The sequence below is a fragment of the Astyanax mexicanus genome, chromosome 6 (assembly GCF_023375975.1).
Source record: "Astyanax mexicanus isolate ESR-SI-001 chromosome 6, AstMex3_surface, whole genome shotgun sequence".
NCBI lineage: Eukaryota > Metazoa > Chordata > Actinopteri > Characiformes > Acestrorhamphidae > Astyanax > Astyanax mexicanus.
This window is the reverse complement of record NC_064413.1, coordinates 41227975-41247500: the sequence shown is the minus strand read 5'-3', so window position 1 is coordinate 41247500 and position 19526 is coordinate 41227975. Positions and strand designations below refer to the sequence as shown.

General features: G+C 36.8%; 2 protein-coding genes across 2 annotated transcripts in view; both read left to right on the top strand.

Moving 5' to 3' along the window:
- The window catches only part of tg (thyroglobulin), a 59562-nt gene extending 51462 nt beyond the window's left edge, over positions 1–8100 (top strand). The window contains exons 43-48 of the mRNA XM_022673561.2: positions 576–743; positions 969–1156; positions 4876–4983; positions 6174–6314; positions 6418–6611; positions 7779–8100. Of these exons, the coding sequence (XP_022529282.2) occupies positions 576–743; positions 969–1156; positions 4876–4983; positions 6174–6314; positions 6418–6611; positions 7779–7921 (942 nt within the window). The 3' untranslated portion in view covers positions 7922–8100. The remainder of the gene's footprint in view (positions 1–575; positions 744–968; positions 1157–4875; positions 4984–6173; positions 6315–6417; positions 6612–7778) is intronic.
- Positions 8101–11732: 3632 nt separating this feature from the next.
- On the top strand, positions 11733–18853 carry ccn4b (cellular communication network factor 4b). Its single transcript, XM_007249702.4, has 5 exons — positions 11733–11946; positions 13265–13541; positions 15284–15538; positions 16483–16676; positions 17619–18853. The coding sequence occupies exons 1-5, from the start codon at positions 11896–11898 to the stop codon at positions 17916–17918; spliced, it is 1077 nt and encodes a 358-aa protein (XP_007249764.1). The 5' UTR covers positions 11733–11895; the 3' UTR covers positions 17919–18853.
- The last annotated feature ends 673 nt before the right edge of the window (positions 18854–19526 follow it).

Here is a 19526-nt window from a genome sequence, read left to right as displayed (position 1 = left end):
TTATTAATAGTAATAATAATACTATTATAACAACAAGGGCAGCAATTATAATATTGCTAGCTAGAGGTTATGTAGCAATATCTACCAATATAGTTGGTAGAGGAGAGTGGGCAAATAAAGACAAAAAAAGTCTAAGAATAGTCATAATAATATCCTTTTAAAAAAGAATCATGTTTTCTTCAAGCAGCAGTCCTTAAATTCTTTATTTTATATTGAAAAAAAGTAAAGGTTCCTGAGTGGGCAGAGGGCAAAATATTATAATAAATGGCATATATTTGCTAATTCTGCTACCAATCCTTTATACCATATTTATTCATTAAAAAAATAAGTGTGTCTGGTAGGTCCCAGGGCTAGATCTGACAAAAACAGTCTATTTAAAAGGAGAGAGCCAGAAGGTAACATAGACACAAGAGCACCCTATCCACAGACTTGAGGACCTGTTAATAAAAATGTTCTGTTTAAGAAAAGATCTGTTAAGGCAATTAAAATCTCCCATATGATGTCAAAGCTCTACATCTTATTTATTTTCTGTTTGCTAGTGATAAACATGTTGTGCTTGTGTGTGTTTTGCACAGTTACTGGCAGTTAGTGGTCCTTTGCAGGCCTGGTCTCCAGTGGTAGATGGTGCGGTGGTGAGAGAAGATCCCACCACAGCCCTGAACTCTGGGCGCTTCTATAAAGTGCCGCTGCTGCTGGGATCTTCAGCTGAGGACGGGCTGATCAGCAGAGCTAAAAACATCAAGGTCAGATTGAAGAGGAAAATGTAATAAAGCTTATCAGAATAGAACTGATTGATATCTCCTCATATGCAGGAAAAAGTGTGAAAATTGTGTTAGTTTTCTTTTCAAAATTGCTGATGTTCAGTAGTTATATTATTTATAGTCCAATACAATATAGAGTTAGTTAATGCCTTATCCCGTATGTCTAAGTAATTGATGAGCCAACCAAATATGTTGTTTTTGCAACAGAACTTTGAGCTACTCCAGGGACGAGCCGACAGTAAAACAGCTTTCTATGAAGCTCTGTCCAACTCTCTCGGAGGAGACGATGCTAATGCCTTTGTGAAGGAAGCAGCTACTTGGTTCTACTCTCTTCAGCACTCTCCCACTCCTTCTGGATACAACGTCTTCTCCCGTGCTCTAGAGAACGCAACAAGGTGAGAGTAAACAAAATCCACCCTAAATGATCCATGCTCCACCTGCTAAGACTGGATAGTGACAGTTGCCAGGTTGGACAAAAATTCCACTGATCCTAATGTACAACTGTAGTGCAAAGCTCCAGTTTCAGTGTAACGCTGGTGTTCCAGTTTAAATATCTGTAGTAATTAACTTTTAATTCTCAGTTATATCCATGCATGATGACAAAGGAAAAATGACAAAGGAGAAACAGAATCTAAGAGTCTTTTCTGTAAAGCATTCAGAAAGTTCTGTAAACAAGAACTAGAATTTACTGTGGAGGAAGTAGCCAACAGGGGGAAAAACAGTTCTTGCAAAATAAAATAGCTGTGGTGTGAGATTAGAAAGCCACTCACTTTTTAAATAATTGAAGTTAAATTAGACATTTATTTTAGAAAGTCTAATATTTAAACTGCGCAGTGTGAGGCCATCTTTAAAGTGACAGTCCGTACGTTTTTGCTGAGAGTGTGTAATTGCACTGAACATACTTAAAAAAAGTAATTTTTAAAACATTTGGTCATTTTAGTGAGAATTAGTTGCACCATGGTTGCTCACATAAACAGCAAGTGCTGATTTTGTATTTGTATAAATGTTGTTTTGCAGGATGGTAGCAGAAGAACAATTATGCTGTTTATTATAATATTTTACCCTCTCCCTACTCACTTTACTTTAATTTACACCAGGGGTTCTTAACCTTTTTACTGTGTGACCTTTTTTAGGGTTTTAAGTTATTTCCTTATTTTCTATAAAGTGAATGAATGAATCTGAATCAAGTTGAGTCAAAGAGTCAAGTATACTGGCAATTGATTCAATCTGAAAAACGCCCTTAATTAGCATCACTCTCACGACCCTCCCTGAGTCTATGTAAGGTCCCCCTGGGGGGTCGCGACCCCATGATAAGAAACCCTGATTTACAATGTAGAATGTCATGGAATAAAGTGGCACTGGAAGTTAAACTTGTAGAATTGTTTAAGTGATAGAATTATCTGCTTATTTGTTTTTGATGTATTTTGCAGGTTCAAATTCCTAAAAGAAGTAGGATGTTGTTTTGCTTTGGGATTTTGTTTGTAATAAATTATCATAGATTGTAATTCTATCCCCATGAGAAATATTTTTGCTTTTTTTTTTTTTACCGCATAATAAAATATGACTTGCATCATTTATTTTTAAGCATGCCAGAAAAACATCATATAGTCTAGGGTTTGTTTTCCTTTAGATCCTTTAGATCATCTTGAGTATTATAGGTTTGCAGTTGGTTACCGGCATTCAGTAAATTCATCAACAAACAATTCCAGTCTGTCTTTTTGGAGCACAGGCTGCATTCTTAGTGGCATTCGAAGAAAAAAAAATGGTCATATTTTGTTTTACCAGAAACCTCTGTAGCATGTTTAGTGGTCAGGAATACTTCAGAATTTAGAGTTAAAATAGGTTTATGGTCCTGAAGCAGTCAAACGGGTGTGTGGTTTGACTCCCTGGTTAAAGAGCAGCTTTCTAAACAACCTCCAGTAAGGACACCACCATACACTCACACTGAACAGGGTGTAGCAGTTAACAATCAACAGGAAGGAAATGGTTTAGCTGAGTCTGACTTAAATAGACTGACTTTTAAATAGAGGCAAAGCGTATGAGTGAGAGTGGCCCTGTTTATGCTGACCTGAGGTGATTTCAGCTTAGACAGACAGATATATAGACAGACAGACAGACAGAAACAAACAAACAAACAAACAAATTTGGCAACACTGTACGGTAAGCATCACTAATAACATTAGTTACGACAGTAATTAACATTGTTAAATGGTTAAGTTATGTCTCAACCAGTTATTAATTAATAAAACATTATTAAAATTACTACATTTTAATGCTTAATAATAAATAATACATAAATCATAAAGAATTTAGACATTAGCTTAATATGTTGTAATGATTAATAATATCTTAGCTAGTGATAATGAATAGTTTGTTGATACATTCTATTGCAAATACTGTTAATTAATGTTAACATGTCTTTTTTTGTCTTTTTTTAAAAGACCTCCCAGAATTTTTATTGAAAGTATGGGGGGGGGGGAAGGTGGCTTTACAAGAGAAGAAAAAACGTTTCTTATTTTCAATGGAAGTAACTGTAAAACAAAATATTCTTAGTAATTTTTAGCTTTTTTAAAATTTATTTAACAATTAAACTCATTTAATTGTTTCCAAGTTTGGAATGCCAATCACTTAATAACCTTTCATAGAAACTCTATCACTAACAATGACCCCAATATTGGAGGACTAGCACATACCTCCTCCAATACATGTGAAGTCAGCTACTGCTTCAATTCAAACTTGTTGAGTAGCCAATATCCATCCATCCATCCATCCATCCATCCATCCATCCATCCATCCATCCATCCATCCATCCATCCATCCATCCATCCATCCATCCATCCATCCATCCATCCATCCATCCATCCATCCAAATAGTGAAAAGCAGCAAAAAGGGAGATACAAGAATTTTCATTAGCATGAGGATATATTGTACAAAAAATGAAGTAAATCTTTTTAAACATATTTCATGGTCTCAAAAACAATCAGTCTGAAGAGTCTGAATTTGATGAAGCTGGCACTGGCAGAAGACACCAGGAGCCGAACAGAACTGGGCATGCTCAGAAGTGTGTGTGTGCTCTTGAGGTTTTCCACCCACATAATGACTAGTGTCAGATATAGCATGAACTAGATCTTACCCACACTAAAGTAACAGAGCTGATACACAGACGCACACAACACAACACGTCTACAAACTTACAGCTCCAAATGAAATGTATCATCCAGTGTTGTGCTAACAGTGTGTGTGTGTGTGTGTATATTCATACAGATATTATAAACAGTCACACGCAGTTACCTAACTATATTGATTATACTGTACTTGATTTGTTATGTTTATCTTTGTCCTTTTGTCATTGATACATTGTGTAATCAATGTAATTGATTGAAAACATTGTTCAGTTGAATATCCCTCCTTAGTACAAACCACATGCTTTGTATTTCCTTTGTAAAACCTGCCCTCTATAACCTCTGAGTTTCTGCCAAATCCTGTCTTGTTAAACATGATGTTGAGAGCTGTTTCAGAGACAGCTCTTTATTTACAGTTTCTTGGAGATGTTGGTGTAACAGGACCAGACTGAAACCCGTGTTTAGTCTTAAACAAAAGCCAGCATGGAAAGTCTTGGCTCTGTTGTAAATATATGGCATTCTTGAGAGGAGCGCATTACCACACATCAGGGAAAGCAGCGTGAGTCCAAAGGAAACTATCAGTCAAGAGTGCTGAACTGAGGAATGTTATTGAAACAATTAGACCATTTAAGACTATTACATAATCCTGCACAGAGCTGGATCTGGGGTGATAGCTTCTTCCAATCCACAGGTATAGATCGACAAAACTGTACTGACTCATCTAAAGTCAATTTTGTAAATAATTTGAGCTGATTAAAGTTTTAATAATTGTATAATTTATATTCGCCCCTCTTGGAAACTTATGAGGAAATCTAACTAAAATTAACTCATTTACAGTAAATTACTCATAAAGCATGATTCTTAATTTTTGATCTAAACAAAAATATGCCCCAATTTTGGACTGACATCATTGCACATAACTGTTTTGAGTTCTCAACTGTTCTCAGGCCTGTCTGCTCATAAACTGTGCTTTTCTGTTCTTCCACTGCAGAGATTACTTCATCACCTGCCCATCTGTGAACATGGCCAGCTTCTGGGCCTCCCACACTCGCTCCAGTGTTTACATGTACCACCTTCCTCAGGATATGGCACACAACAGGTACCTGCATAGACACAGTCTTAATCCAATTTTAACCCAATCTTGAACCTACTCTAACTTTCTTAAAAGTAGTTTTAGAGGTATATTACTATATGACCATTGTGGGTCATGCATCAGGACAATGACCCTAAGCGCACAAGTCAACAAAGCAGAGTTAAAGCAGAAGAAATTCAACATATTAGAGTGGTCATGTCTATGTGACCATCCAGATCATATACCCCAATGGAAGAAAAGTAAGTACAGATTTGTATATAAAAGGGTACAAAGCTTGTCGCTGGGGCTGTAGCTTATATTGAGGTACAAAAAAGTACCTTTTAGTGAAAGTCCTTTTTTGTACCCATGGTTTTTGTGCCAGTAAAGATTATACAAATTATAAACATTATCATCAACTAAATATGGCTCAAAAACTTGATGATCCAAAATGGTCTGGCTTTCAAATAAAAAATGTGCAATTAAAATATATATTGTTTATTAGTACAGTGATACAGAATACTGAATGTACCCTTTGGCTGGTTAAATGGTAAAAATTTTTACTTATTTCTGTTAGAAATTACTTTGTACTTCAGAGGGAACAAATCTGACCCTGTAAAGACCAATATTGTACCTTTGAGGGTACAATTATGAAGAGTGTACCTTTAAGTACAAAAAAGTACTCATATCGTACCTCATATCATACGTTTTTTAGAGTGTAGAAGGTCATAAAAAGAGAAGTTCATGCGAGAAAGCCTATCAACTTCAACACTGAGTTACAGCAAGTTTGTAATCAAAAATTGGCCCCAACTCTTCTTAAATGCCACAAAGGATTGATCACCAGTCAGAGCTCAAGGTTTTTCCAGCAAGCAGATTTATTGTTGGTTATTTTTTTTCCTTTAAACATATTTAAACTATGTGTGTCATATTTAATTGACAGAGAACTCTCTGTCTAGTTTTAGAACTTTCCTTATCGTACATCTTGTGCCTCTTTACGTTTTACATAATTGTGTCTTTGTAGGGAAATTCCAAAGCTTTTATCTCATGAATGATGATGTTAAAAAATGCTTTTGAACAAAATGCCCTGGAACAAAGGAAGATCAAGCTGAGTCATGGATGATTCTGAACCTTTGTGGCTTCAGTTGTAGGAGGTGCTCTCACACTGTCTTTCTCAAATTCCATTAAAATTGTACATTTCACTTCTCTGTCCTCAACACCAGTGCTGATTTGTCAGCTCCTCTGGATATCCAGTATGTGTTTGGTGTGCCACACAGTCCAGCAATGCGAGAACTCTTCACCTACACTGAGAGAAAACTCTCTCTCCAGGTTATGAGCTACGTGGCCAACTTCATTAAGACCGGGTACCTGTCATTACACACATATACTATATTTTACAGTGATAACAGTGTTGTATATATATGTGTTTATCCCCCTGTTTACTCTCTCATCCTTGTCTCTCTGCAGGAACCCCAATCTGCCTGTCTCAGTGTCCACCACGTCCTTCGGTGAGGTTTTGCCTCCCTGGCCTCAGTTCCTGCCCCACCCAAACGGGCAGAGCTATAAGGAGCTGTCCCCTTCCCTCAGCAACCGCAAGAGCCTGCAGTCGGCCCAGTGCTCCTTCTGGTCCCAGTATGTGCCGGCTCTGAGCGCCTCCACTGGTCAGTAGCACTGCAGTATAGGACAGACGTCATCCTGTCATACACAACACCAAATGTTCGTGGACACCTTTTCTAATGAATGCATTTAGCTACTTTAAAGGACCATTTAAGATTATGTTTTCTGTAGTACCTCATAACATGATCCATTACATTACATTACGTTTGGCAGACGCTTTTGTCCAAAGCGACTTACAATAATCAAGTACAAAAGTAATAAAAGTTAAAGGTAGAAACATCTTTAGACAGGGCCTAAAGGAGGTCGAAGGGAAATAATGGGATAGAGGAGTAAAGGAGGGGAAGAAGGAAATGACGTTAGAAGTAGTTAGTTTGTTAGAGGTGTTAAGAGAGAAAGTGTTTCATCAGATATTAAAAAAACATGCTGAGTTTAAGCACTGGCAGCTTTTTTTTGTCCGCAGAGCTTCAGTCAGTATGTGATTATTTGAACTGTGCAGTCACAAAAATCTGTGTGGTTTCTACACAGTCCCATTTCCACACTCAAGGTTGCCAGGTATAGACAACAGCATGTAACATGCAAACAGTGTGCTGTAGTCATGGACATGGGTGGTTATTTTTCTGCTGAACAGGAAATCACTGAGCTTCAGTAAGGTTGCTTACCATAGCTTTGTAATTTATCACCATCACTAGCGTTGTAGAGAAGCGCATTTTGGACATTGCTAACCTATATATTCACTGATCAGCTACAGAATATGACTTATCATCGCTTGCCACTGTGTGTCAGTCTGGCAACCCATGTGCGAGGTTAGTTTCTAGGGAGAAGCGGGTGGGGCAGAAAACTCTCTCCAGTGTTTGGAGAGTGTTTGGACTACTGCAGCCATTTCACACACACACTCGCATTTATTGCTGACCATACTATTAAAATACACACATATATATCTTTTTTAGTCCTTGTACAGTAGTATTGCCAAAATAATAGTACTTTCTCGAGCTGATAAAAAGACAAACATGAGCCTATTGCCAACATGCCTAATGCATAAAATGAATAGGTGTCCCAATACATTTGTCCATATATCATATTTCAGTAAAGAATAATGTTGATCATTATATTTTGCTTAAGTAACAGACATATTGACTATATTATAAATGTCTAAATGTTAGTTTTCTCTTGTATTTAAAAAAATGTAATGCTTAATTTTTCTTACCCATCAGGCAAATTATTGTGTAACTCTGCAGTAGGAGAGACTGGCGCATCTCTACGTCCAACATCAGAGCCAAAACCACTTCCACAGACCGATTTCAGCTCTTCAGTGACGCAGAGCAAACCCAAATCAGAGAAGGACGCTTACAATTAAATTACACTGCTGAAAATGTGTAGAGTTTGACTGTGAATTTTGAGCCATTTCAGTTACAGCTGCTAAACCTCATCATCTAGTTCATGCATTTCTGTTGCAATTTTTCTGTAATCATCTAAATATGACGTAAACAATGACACTGCATCCATGAAATAAAACTGCATTCTAGAAAACTGAAACTTGCTGTGTCTGCTTTCTGTTGGTTTGGCTGAACTTAATGCTGTATTGTACAAATTTACAAGCACATCAAACTTTCACTGCTGTAGATCTTCTCAAGTATTTCATCCTGATGCCCTAAAAAAGACCTAGCTCTGATTAAAGCAGCTGGACTGTTGTAGTGATGAAAGCTTCCAGATGTTTCAGAGTGATCCAGGTCTGCCTGAGTTCTGCAAGAGAATCAAGTTTATGCCAAGATGCATTTTATCACTCTATTCTTAGACATCATTCTGTCTCATGCCTGTTGTGGTCCAGCTGTGGGGAAGCTGCCTTGTGCCTTTCGTCCTGTATAAGCCAGAAAGTGTCTAAACAAATTTTCATACTGTGGAATGTGTGAACAGAGCATGTACGCTGTGCAAATTCCAATCCTGGCTTGAATGGATTTGCTGCAAACCGGAAATACATTACATTACACAACTTATTCAGAGCTCTTAAAAATGATGGGTCTCTTTGGTTTTACCAAGTTGAAAACCTCTGGAATATATTATAATTAAGAGGAAGATGGATGATCACAAGCCATCAAATCAAGCTGAACTGCGTGAATTTTTGACCAGGAGTGGCATAAAGTTATCCAAAAGCAATGTGGAAGACTGGTGGAGGAGAACATGCCAAGATGCATTAAACTATGATTAAAAACAGGGTTGTTCCACCAAATATTGATTTTTTTAACTTTATGAATATGAACTTGTTTTCTTTGCATTATTTGAGATCTGAAAGCTCTGCATCTTTTTTTATTTCAGCCATTTCTCATTTTCTGAAAATAAATGCTCTAAATCACAATATTTCTATTTGAAATTTGGGAGAAAGGTTGTTCGTAGTTTATAGAATAAAACAGCAACGTTCGTTTTGCTCAAACATTTACCTATAAATAGCAAAATCAGAAAAAATGCAGTCAGATGTTCCCTGTCAGCGTAGTAGGGCTAAAAATCTTTAAACATCAGTCTGTTTTTTTAATATCCTCAGAAAAGTCTATGACAACACAGGAATCCAGTCTGCCTGAAGGCAAATCAGTCTTTAGGGTAGTGTAATAACCCCCAGGGTATAATAATGTCTCTGATCTTCTACAACCTCCTGTAATCCTTGATTCTTGGCACTGCTGTGGGTATGTTCTAGAAACCTCTCGACTGGTGCCAGAAAGACAGCAAGCCTGCTGCAATTATTATTAAATACTATGATTAATGCTGTACTCAGCAAGGTCTAAGTAACATTTAGTAGCATTTAATCAGAGCTGAAAGTACTTTAGGCCAGCATTGATCATGTCTGTTTCTTGACTGCATTGCTTTCTGAATAGTAGAGCTTCCCGCTTACAGTGCTAAATGGTTGGAACGTTAAAGTGCGTTTAAACAAATAACACAAACAGTGTGTACGTACTCTCACTACCAGCTTCCTCGAGTGTGAGATGAAATATTATAGAGTCATGTCTCATATCCAGCAAGCTGCCTTCACCATGTTTAATAGTCCAACATATTGATCTATTTGAATGGTAACTTAAAAATATTAAATCAATCTGAGGTCGGCCTATGGTATTATGTGCCAAACAGTTAGACCTCCCTGTGTTCCTGTTTTGAGTTCAACAGGCTGTTTGTCTTACTGTGCCTCTAAGACTTACATTATATATGTAAATGGCCTCTGTTCTAATTGGATGCTCTGCATTGTGCCTCCCAATTCACACAGCAGCTTCAACTGAAACACTCCATAGAACTTACAACTTATATCTAGAGCAGATAAACATGAATAATGCTATGCATGAGCTAGAGAGATTTTTAGATGATTTTTATTTCTACTGCTTACATTTTAAACATAGCCTCGTTACTCCTATTTCATTTCAGCTTATTTTAATTTCGGTCCGGATTAAAATAAATCACTCCATCAAGATGGATAGAATTTGATAATGTTAGATGAGAAGTATAAACATGTACCATTCAGACACCCTATTGGCTTATACAGCATTCATCCCACCTGCACACGTCACACCCACACTCCAGCGAGAACATAGCAGACGTATTTAGTCTAGTGTAAAGATGATCTGTGCAGTGACTTATATGTTGCATTAAAATGCATTCATTTTTAATGGGCATATATGCAGCTAAAACAGGGAAGCCTAGTACATCCCAAATTTATCAATTTTAACATTTTAATAGAACATTGTAGTCAACATGGCTTTCAGAAAAATGTGTTTTTGGATGGTATAGTGCACTATAGACTCCTGTGGCGTGGCCTAAGATTTGGCTATAATGGCATTTTTTCCCTACAAATGTACATTATTTTACTTTTATGTTTTAATAGTTTTAAAATGAGTACCTTTACACTTGAGTAAAAAGCTTGAGTTGATACTTTAACTTCGAAAGAAGTAATGGTACCACTTAAAACAAGACTACCTTTATAAAGGGTTTATAAATGGTTTACAATTAGTTTATTAATGGTTACTAATTAGGTTGTAAATGCCTTAAAAATCATTAATAATCAGTTATGTGGCTGTGGGTTCACTATTTGGCAAACAACAGGTCTACGTACATTTCTATGTATGTGTTATAACTGATTATTAATAATTTTAAGGCATTTACAACCTAATTAGTAACCATTATTAAACTAAACCATTTATAAACCCTTTATAAAAAAAATCCTAAATTAAAACAGTACAAAAAAGAAAAAAAAAGTTCCAAATTCAAAAAGGTTTTGGAAGAAAGCCTTTCCTGGAAAGGAGAGACAATTAGTCCAACTCCAGATCCAACTCTTTGTAATGTTCAGAAGGATCAAATTTCATATCAAATATTATACATCATGCTTTAGTTTTTTTCAAAATGTGGATTGTATAACCTTTAGAGCAGAACAACAGTGTTTCTCAGCATTAGCGCCAAATTAACCCCTCATTCTTGCACTAGTGTTTATGAGAATACATCATACTTTTATCTCTCCAATTCTGTTGCCCAAGAATATTTTTCTATTGTATTTTCTAACCCTGATTCAGTGACTGTGATATTAAACTGACAGGGCTTGGAAACTGGTATGTTGCTGATGCTTCAAGAACAAGAATGGAGGTGAGACTAAAAGTGAGTTTTCCTGCCCTTTTACTGCTAGTAGAGGTTTAAAATCTATAGACAGGGTGAGCCAAACCCTGTCAAACCTTGGACATCCATTTATTTCAGAAAAAAAAGCAAAAAGAAATTGAATTTACACTGTGCTGGGCAAGAACTGGGTGCAACATGTCTGGTTTACCAGCATAGGGTGGGTAGTTTTTTTCTGGATCTGAAGCATCTTTTCAATAGATTGTCCATCAAAGACCAGCTTAGGGTTTTCAATTTCTTGGACAAAACAGCATGAAGGTTTCTGTTAAATCGGTGACCTTCACAACACAAACTTCTACTTCTAAACCCCCAAGTTCACTTTCTGTCTGAGCAAGACTAAAATATAATAATCCATATCCTGTAAGGACAGGTCCAGTGGTCAGGAGAAGCTGTATAGCTGCAGGGGGAAACCAAGGACAGCAGGGTGAGCTAGTGTAGTGTTCCCTGTGTTCCTCAGGGGGATGAACTGGAACTGCCTCCCTGACGTCAGCACACACTCAGTCAGTCAGAGCAGAGCAGAGCAGATTTGCTGTAAATGTGGCAGAGACTCTCTGATGCCTCACACACACCACCCCACACACACACACACACTCCCTCACAATCACAGCAGCAGCAGCAGCAGGCAGAGGCATGGATTTCCTCTCTAAAGGAGAATAAGCTGGGTCTCAATGAGTCTCCCTCAGGAGTTCAGGGATGAGGTGGACCCTGTTGTGGATTCTTCTGGCAGCCAGTGGCCTCCGTCAGGTGAGTGATGGAATTATTATTGTTATTATTAATTTTTGAAGATGAGTGAGACAGGGTTATAAGTTGAGATGAAGTTCAGGAAGGAGTGGGATGGATAGTGAGCTGGGAGAAGAATTGGTACTATGTGGGTAGCAACCACAATTATTATATATGATATATAACATATATTGTACTTATAGTACAATAGTCATTTTTGCTTGTATTGTGAATTGGAACTGACATTGCAAAAAAAAGGATACATTTTGTAATAAACATTACACTAATTGTGCACATCAATTTAAATTAATTTAGTTTTGTACAGCAAAGCATGTTTGCATATAAAACACTCTGGCCAGTTTTTTTTTTGTTGTTGTTCGTTTGTTTGCTTATTTTTATATGAAATTAATTCCTAAATGTGCTTGAGTTATTATATATATATATTAAATAATGTGGGATTTCATGCTCATCAGTTAGCAAAACCAAATCAAAATCTATGCTGCCCTCTTGTGGATCCTAATAGATATTACATAGCATTCGGTCTCATCTATTATCATTTATTAATTAGCCCCATATCAACATTATCTGATCATACAGAGAGCTATAAGTATTAAATACTACAAATTAATTGTAATATCTGTTATTATTGTCTTGTCTTATATATTTTAGATGTATTTAACTTGGATTGTTTTGTATTGTAGCTGTGCTCACAAAATGACTTCCATTATACTCTATGGCTACTTCTTTCTCTCTTATTGGGGTTATTTACAGGGTGTTTATGTTGATTTGTAGGGGTATAGGTGTATGATATATGTGTTTGTTTTAATAATGAATGAGCTTCTGTTGTGGCTGTTCCACTGCTGGAACATTATTCAGCCTCTTGTTTTTGGGTTGGAGGGTGGAAAAGGGTCTCCACAAGTGGGCTACCGCTGTTTTATGAGAGAATTGCTGCTCGTTTCACACTGTTTCCTGTTCTAAATAAAATTTGTCCAACAAGACAATGGCCTGGCCATGTTACTCTCTTCCTGTTACAATTTATTATAGATTTATAGATAGATTATATATATTTTTTTATTCACCTGATGTGAAAAGAGGTAGAAAATAAAGGGGTTTTACATCTGAGCCACCAGTATCTGACATATTTGGGATTTGTTCAAGTTATGAGGGCAATGGAATTCATGGATATACCAAAAAAAAAATTAACAAATTGGATGTAAACTTTTTTTTCATCAGGACTTTTCTCAAGATTTCTAAAATAAAAAAATAAAAAAAATCTTAAGATGACATTAATAAGTGAGGCCAAATTAATATTTTCATCTTTTTCTTTTCCTCCTAAATAAAGGCCCTGTCCCAAAATTCCACCGCCACTCCTCTTGTGACCACAGACTTGGACCCCTACAACAGAACACAGTACTGTAAATGGCCCTGCAAATGCCCCAAGAGCCCCCCGGCGTGTCTGCCCGGGGTCAGCCTGCTGACGGACGGCTGTGAATGCTGTAAGACCTGCGCTAAGCAGTTTGCAGAAACGTGCAATGAGAAAGACATCTGTGATTATCATAAGGGACTGTACTGTGACTACAGTGCTGACAAGCCTAGGTACGAAAAAGGAGTGTGTGCATGTAAGTGACCCCATATACTAATCAGCTGTTTTTACTTCATCCTCTGTTTTATCAAGCTCTTATATTAGTGTACAAAAACCAGGAACCAGAATAAACAGAACAAAAGCATTGAAAAGAACAAATTATCAAATTTTGTTTATATTGTATTTTTTTTTTTCGTAAAAGAGTATAATTTATTAGTTATTTATATTTAACCTGTAAAATTGGTGTGAGACAGTGCTTCATTTTGTGTTGTCTTTAAACCCTGACCAATATATCCCACTGTTATAACTGCATAAAAACTTTTCTGTTACTCAGATTATAACTGCAATATATCACTATATATATACACACTGCATGGTGAAGTGCATAATATCACCAAGTTCATGCCAATTAGCAACCATGTTATTAAGTTAAGAAAACAGAAAAGGAGACCATATAGTCTTTGTCCAATAAAAAGTCTCAATTTTGTTTTTAGTTTAGAACATAATTTAAACACCCACACTTCTCTAAAAATACAACATTTTTTTCCAAAATTACCTGAAATAAGTGTATTTTACATTGACTTTAATTGCAAGTTATGGTTTTATCGCTGTCCTGTAAAGTTCCTGTTAATTTTATTTCATTGGACAGCAACAATATTTAAATATAACTTCTGAAGCTAAGGGTGTTTAAAGCAATAGCCCGCCCCTGCTCTCATGAATTAGATCATTAATAATGATTGATGAGCCTGTTTCAGAAGCAGCCATCCAGGCCCAAGTCTTGACATGACCCCCACCCTGCTTGCATATTGAATCTAGTGTGTTTTGGATTCTGAGAAGATTCTGTTCTTTCTAATATTTCAGACCTTTTTATGTTTATGGAGTTTAATCTGGGTCACATTAATACATTAATTTTTCCAGAACTTTTATGGCTCATCTTTGTAAATTCCAATCTGGCCTTTGAGTTCTTACTGCTCATGAGTGATTTGCATCTTCTTTTATTGCCCCAATAAGTCTGTTCTTAAAAGTATTTTGCAAACTGTGGCTTGTGATGCCTTCACCCCCACCCTGTGGAGGTTTCTGGTGCTGTCACTCAGTTTTTTTAAACAGTATATAGGCATCCTGTTTGATGTACTGGTAGTACACCAGTGGCTTTTTAATTTTTTCTTTGTAATTTAATTGATACATTAGCTTTGCTATTTAATATACAGCTCTGGAAAAAAAGAAATGAAAAATGAAATCATGTTTCTTTGATTTTACTTACTTAAAACACTTTTGGAATATAATCAAGAGGAAGATGGATGATCACAAGCCATCAAACCAAACTGAACTGCTTGATTTTTTTGCACCAGGAGTGGCATTCAGTTATCCAAAAGCAGCATGTAAGACTGGTGGAGGAGAGCATACGGAGATGCATGAAAACTGTGACTAAAAACCAGGGTTATTCCACCAAATATTGATTTCTGTACTCTTAAACTTTATAAATATGAACTTGTTTTCTTTGCATTATTTGAGGTCTGAAAGCTCTGCATCTTTTGTTATTTCAGCCATTTCTCATTTTCTGTAAATAAATGCTCTAAATGACAATATTTAAATTTGGAATTTGGGAGAAATGTTGTCCGTAGTTTATAGAATAAAACAACAATATTAATTTTACTCAAACATATACCTATAAATAGCAAAATCAGAGAAAGTGTTTCAGAAACTGAAGTGGTACTCTAAACTGAAGTGGTACTCTAAACTGAAGTGGTACTCTAATGTGCTGCTCTGTATGTGTTTCAGATATGATGGGATCGGGGTGTGAATATGATGGTGTGATCTACCGTAACGGGCAGAGTTTCCAGCCCAGCTGTAAGTACCGCTGCCTCTGTGTGAATGGAGCGATTGGCTGTGTGTCTCTGTGCACTGAGTCCCTTCCGCCCCGGGTGTGGTGCCAATCGCCCAAGCGGGTGAAGATTCCAGGCCGGTGTTGTGAGCACTGGATCTGTGATGAGCCTCGAAAACCACGCAAGACCAGTCCCAGACATGCTCCAGAGGGTGAGTACCAGAACCAGAAACAGAGATCTAAAGTACTGTGCAGATGTGTCATAAATGTTTATCATGTTTTTGCACAGCAAAACATTAAAGGGTACATATTATGTGAAACTACTATTAACACTCCAAGCACAAAAAATCCATCTATCCATCTTCTGGGAGTCAATTGAAAGAGTTTGCTGTCTATATGCTTCTATTAGCCATTTGGATGGCTCCCCTGTTGTGACATCATAATAAGGAAACATGCATAGAACCACCATGGCACTGCCCCTTAAATGTCAAACCTCACCAGAGTCCCACCCACTAGATCACAGCAAGATTATGCAGCAGACTTTGTCTGAGGGGGGATCTATGGCAAGTCAGCAGATGAGAGAGATGCAAGTACTTTTCAATAATGAGTTTTGTGTTTGACTCAAACTAGTCTGTTCATGTTTTGCCATTTAGCACGACATGTGGCTAACATGTGGTAAAGGCTCAGCCTAAAAATGGTGTGGCCATCAACATCTTATTTGCATAAAAGTGTCAGAGCCCTTATTCTGAAAGGGACTGAAACTGGAAAGAATAGAGCTGGAGAGATCGCTTTATGTGAGAGTGAATTTATGCAAATAATGTCATGAACATGTTTTGTACTGTAAAGCCCATAGACCTATTCTAACTTATGTAATATTAAAATAATATTTATTAGTTGTTGTCATCATCCAACACCTGATGTTAAATCAGGTGAGTTGGTGATTAATTAAACATTATCCACTCGCTGACTGGAAGCATCCAGAGAAATCTTGAACCAAAATTTTTTTATACTCATTTGCATCTGTTCTAATATGTTCTTATATGAGAGTTTTAGTAGTTATTAATAATATACTTAAATGCTTAAAACAGCACAATTTCAAATAAATGGAGAAAAAAATTAACAAATGTTCAAATGTCTTTTTTCATGTCTTCCTCAGTGCCCATAAGCAACAACGACATCTGGCACAAAAATTGCATTACCCAGACCACCCCCTGGAGCCCCTGCTCAAAGACCTGTGGGCGAGGTGTATCCCTGAGGATCTCTAACGATAACGCACAGTGTGAGATGGAGAAAGAATCCCGACTGTGCAACCTGAGACCCTGTGAGGCGGACATTGTTAAACATTTTCGGGTAATGATGCACCTCATCCATTTCTTCAGTACTGCTCACATCTGGACCTTGAATCCAGACTTGTTTTCAGTCCTGGACTTTGCAATCCTTGAGTGTAGGTATGACACTGTGTGGCCTTTCAGATCCATTAACTCCTACATTCCCTTAAGAACATTTTTTTAGGACTGGAAACTAGATTCAGAATGCAGGTTGTTAAATCCTACTGTTATGTTTGGGGTAGGTGTTGGATACAAGTGCAGAGCAAATAGGGAGATTTATATAATTAATATATAATGAATATGTATAATTATATGGATAGAGTTCTATTATTTATTACTCAGTTCTATTAATGGTTTGAAATAATGTTATAAGTAATGTGCTTAAGCAACTGTTTCTCTAAGGACGCTAGGGAAAAAAAACTCACAAGAGGTGTAAAAAAAAAAGGCGGGATACAGAACTAAGGAATCGCCACAAAACGTTTGTTTCGTACCAACGAAAGACAGCTTTTTCTGGTCACCCCTCTGCAAAGGTGCAACAGAGAGGTCTGGTTTGACTGAGGTTTATATAGGGTAGCGCACAGGTGCGGCTGGTTGACGCTGATTACTGCTGGGGATGCTGGGAGTTGGAGTTCTGGGATAAAACTTTATAATTTCCTCCCCTATGTCTACCAGTCCCCCAGCTTACAGCCCGAGATGCAGCACTGCACATCACAGAGAATGAACACACCAAATTACATATTGTCAGATAGAAATCTAGTATCTCCAACATCTTTACAGGAGAAAAAAAATGTTTTTAGCTTTCAGTGGACTTTTATTTGTTATAAAATGTTCTGCAAGTTTTTCTTCTCACTGCAAATGTAGGCCCACCATTTGATCAGTGATTAACTAGTATAAATATACCAGTATAATGTAATGAAATACCAGTTATTAATTGTATTCTCTTGCTCACTTTTTTCTGATCTAGCCTGGAAAGAAGTGTCTGAACATCTACCGTGAGCCTGAGTTTCAGAACTTCACCATCTCCGGCTGCATCAGCAAGAAGCCCTACTGGCCGAAGTACTGCGGGGTGTGTACTGATGAGCGCTGCTGCATCCCCTACAAGTCTAAGACCATTGAGGTGGAGTTCGAGTGTCCCAACGGGTCCGTCTTCACTTGGAAGTACATGTGGATCAATGCGTGCTTCTGCAACCTCTCCTGCAGGAACCCCAATGATATCTTCTCTGAGCTGCAGCCTTACTATGAGCACAATGAGATTGTGAATTAAAAAGACTGTTGAGAAAACCGGCATGCATTTGCTGACAGTGTGGTGCGCTTCATAACTGATGGTCATATGAGGAAGTGTCTGAGTTATGTGGAAACCAACTTCCATCTTTGGATTCAGAGTGTTGGAACAGAGCCAGCTGTTATGTGTGGTGTCTGATGTTGATTTTGGATCAGATGGACCTTTGGTTTTACGGCACAAGAAGATCTTCAGATCTCCAGGAGGTGCGAGGCTTGGAAGGAATGTGTGGTGTTCAGTCATTTGGAATATATTTGCTAAGAAGTGTAAAACATTCCCTTTGACATTTTTACAGTATTTTGTTCTTTGGCTGGAAAGTTTTTTAAGTGCAGATAGTGGATGAAGGGCTTGTGAAATATGGGCTTAATCAAGAAATATGGAAATGTTTATTGTAGTGCACAGTAAAATATTCAAATTGTTAGAAAATGGAAATATCTGTGCTGTTTTTCTATTACTGAGAATGGAATATATCATTTTTTGAGACAGTCAGATATTATGAAGCACAAATCTTTTTTTACACTAGATGGATATATGTGTAGTTAATGTATATATATAGTTAGTTTTCATGTTTATTTGTATTATTTCTTACACAATGCATTTTTATACTATATCGAAGAACAAGCACTTTTTGAATCCTGAACTCATATTACTTTATTTACAGATACTGAGTTCATGGTACAGAAGACATGACCGGGCATTCCTAATGATATATGTGAAAATAATCACATACGTTTTAATTTTATATGATTTTTTTTTACACAGCAAATCCACACAGTTGTAATGTATATGTTTGCCTGTGTATGTCACGGTGCTAAATATGCAATGGGACTTTTAATTTATTTACTGCATTCTGTGATAAGACTGCATTGATGGGATTTTAATGTCAGTGCTAATTAAAGAAGCAGCATAGCAAATGCTAATATGTATTTGAATTTATGTATTTGAATTTATGTATATGAATTTGAATTTACAAGGGATATATACAGCTCTGGAAAAAATAAGAGACCACTTAGAAATTATGAGTTTCTTTGATTTTACCAAATTAAAAACCTCTGGAATATAATCAAGAGGAAGATGGATGGTCACAAGCTATCAAATCAAGCTAAACTGCTTGAATTTTTTGAAGTTATTCAAAAGCAGTGTGTAGGACTGGTGGAGGAGAACATGCCAAGATGCATGAAAACTGTGATTAAAAACCAGGGTTATTCCACCAAATCTAGATTTCTGAACTCCTAAAACGTGTTTTCTTTGCATTATTTTAGGTCTTTTTATTATTTCAGCCATTTCTCATTGTCTGCAACTAAATGCTCTTAATTACAATATTTTAATTTGGAATTTGGGAGAAATATTGTCCATAGTTTATAGAATAAAACAACATATACCTATAAACAGCAAAATTAGAGAAACTGATTCAGAAAATTAAGTGATCTCTTAATTTTTTAGAATGACCCACCATGTAAGAGAGTGAAAGGAGTATTCAGATAAACAGGTGATCTAGATTATCTATAGATATAATTTAACTTAAATGTCGAAACAAGGAGGGGGTGATAATGTTATGGATGGTCAGTGCAGTGTATATAATAAGCATGTATT

Excerpts from the sequence above, each read along its gene's own strand:
- ccn4b (XM_007249702.4), top strand. The coding sequence starts at position 11,896 with ATGAGGTGGACCCTGTTGTGGATTCTTCTGGCAGCCAGTGGCCTCCGT. Across the intron at positions 11,947-13,264 it reads CAGCCAGTGGCCTCCGTCAG|GCCCTGTCCCAAAATTCCAC; the intron begins GTGAGTGATGGA and ends TCCTAAATAAAG. Across the intron at positions 16,677-17,618 it reads ACATTGTTAAACATTTTCGG|CCTGGAAAGAAGTGTCTGAA; the intron begins GTAATGATGCAC and ends TTTCTGATCTAG.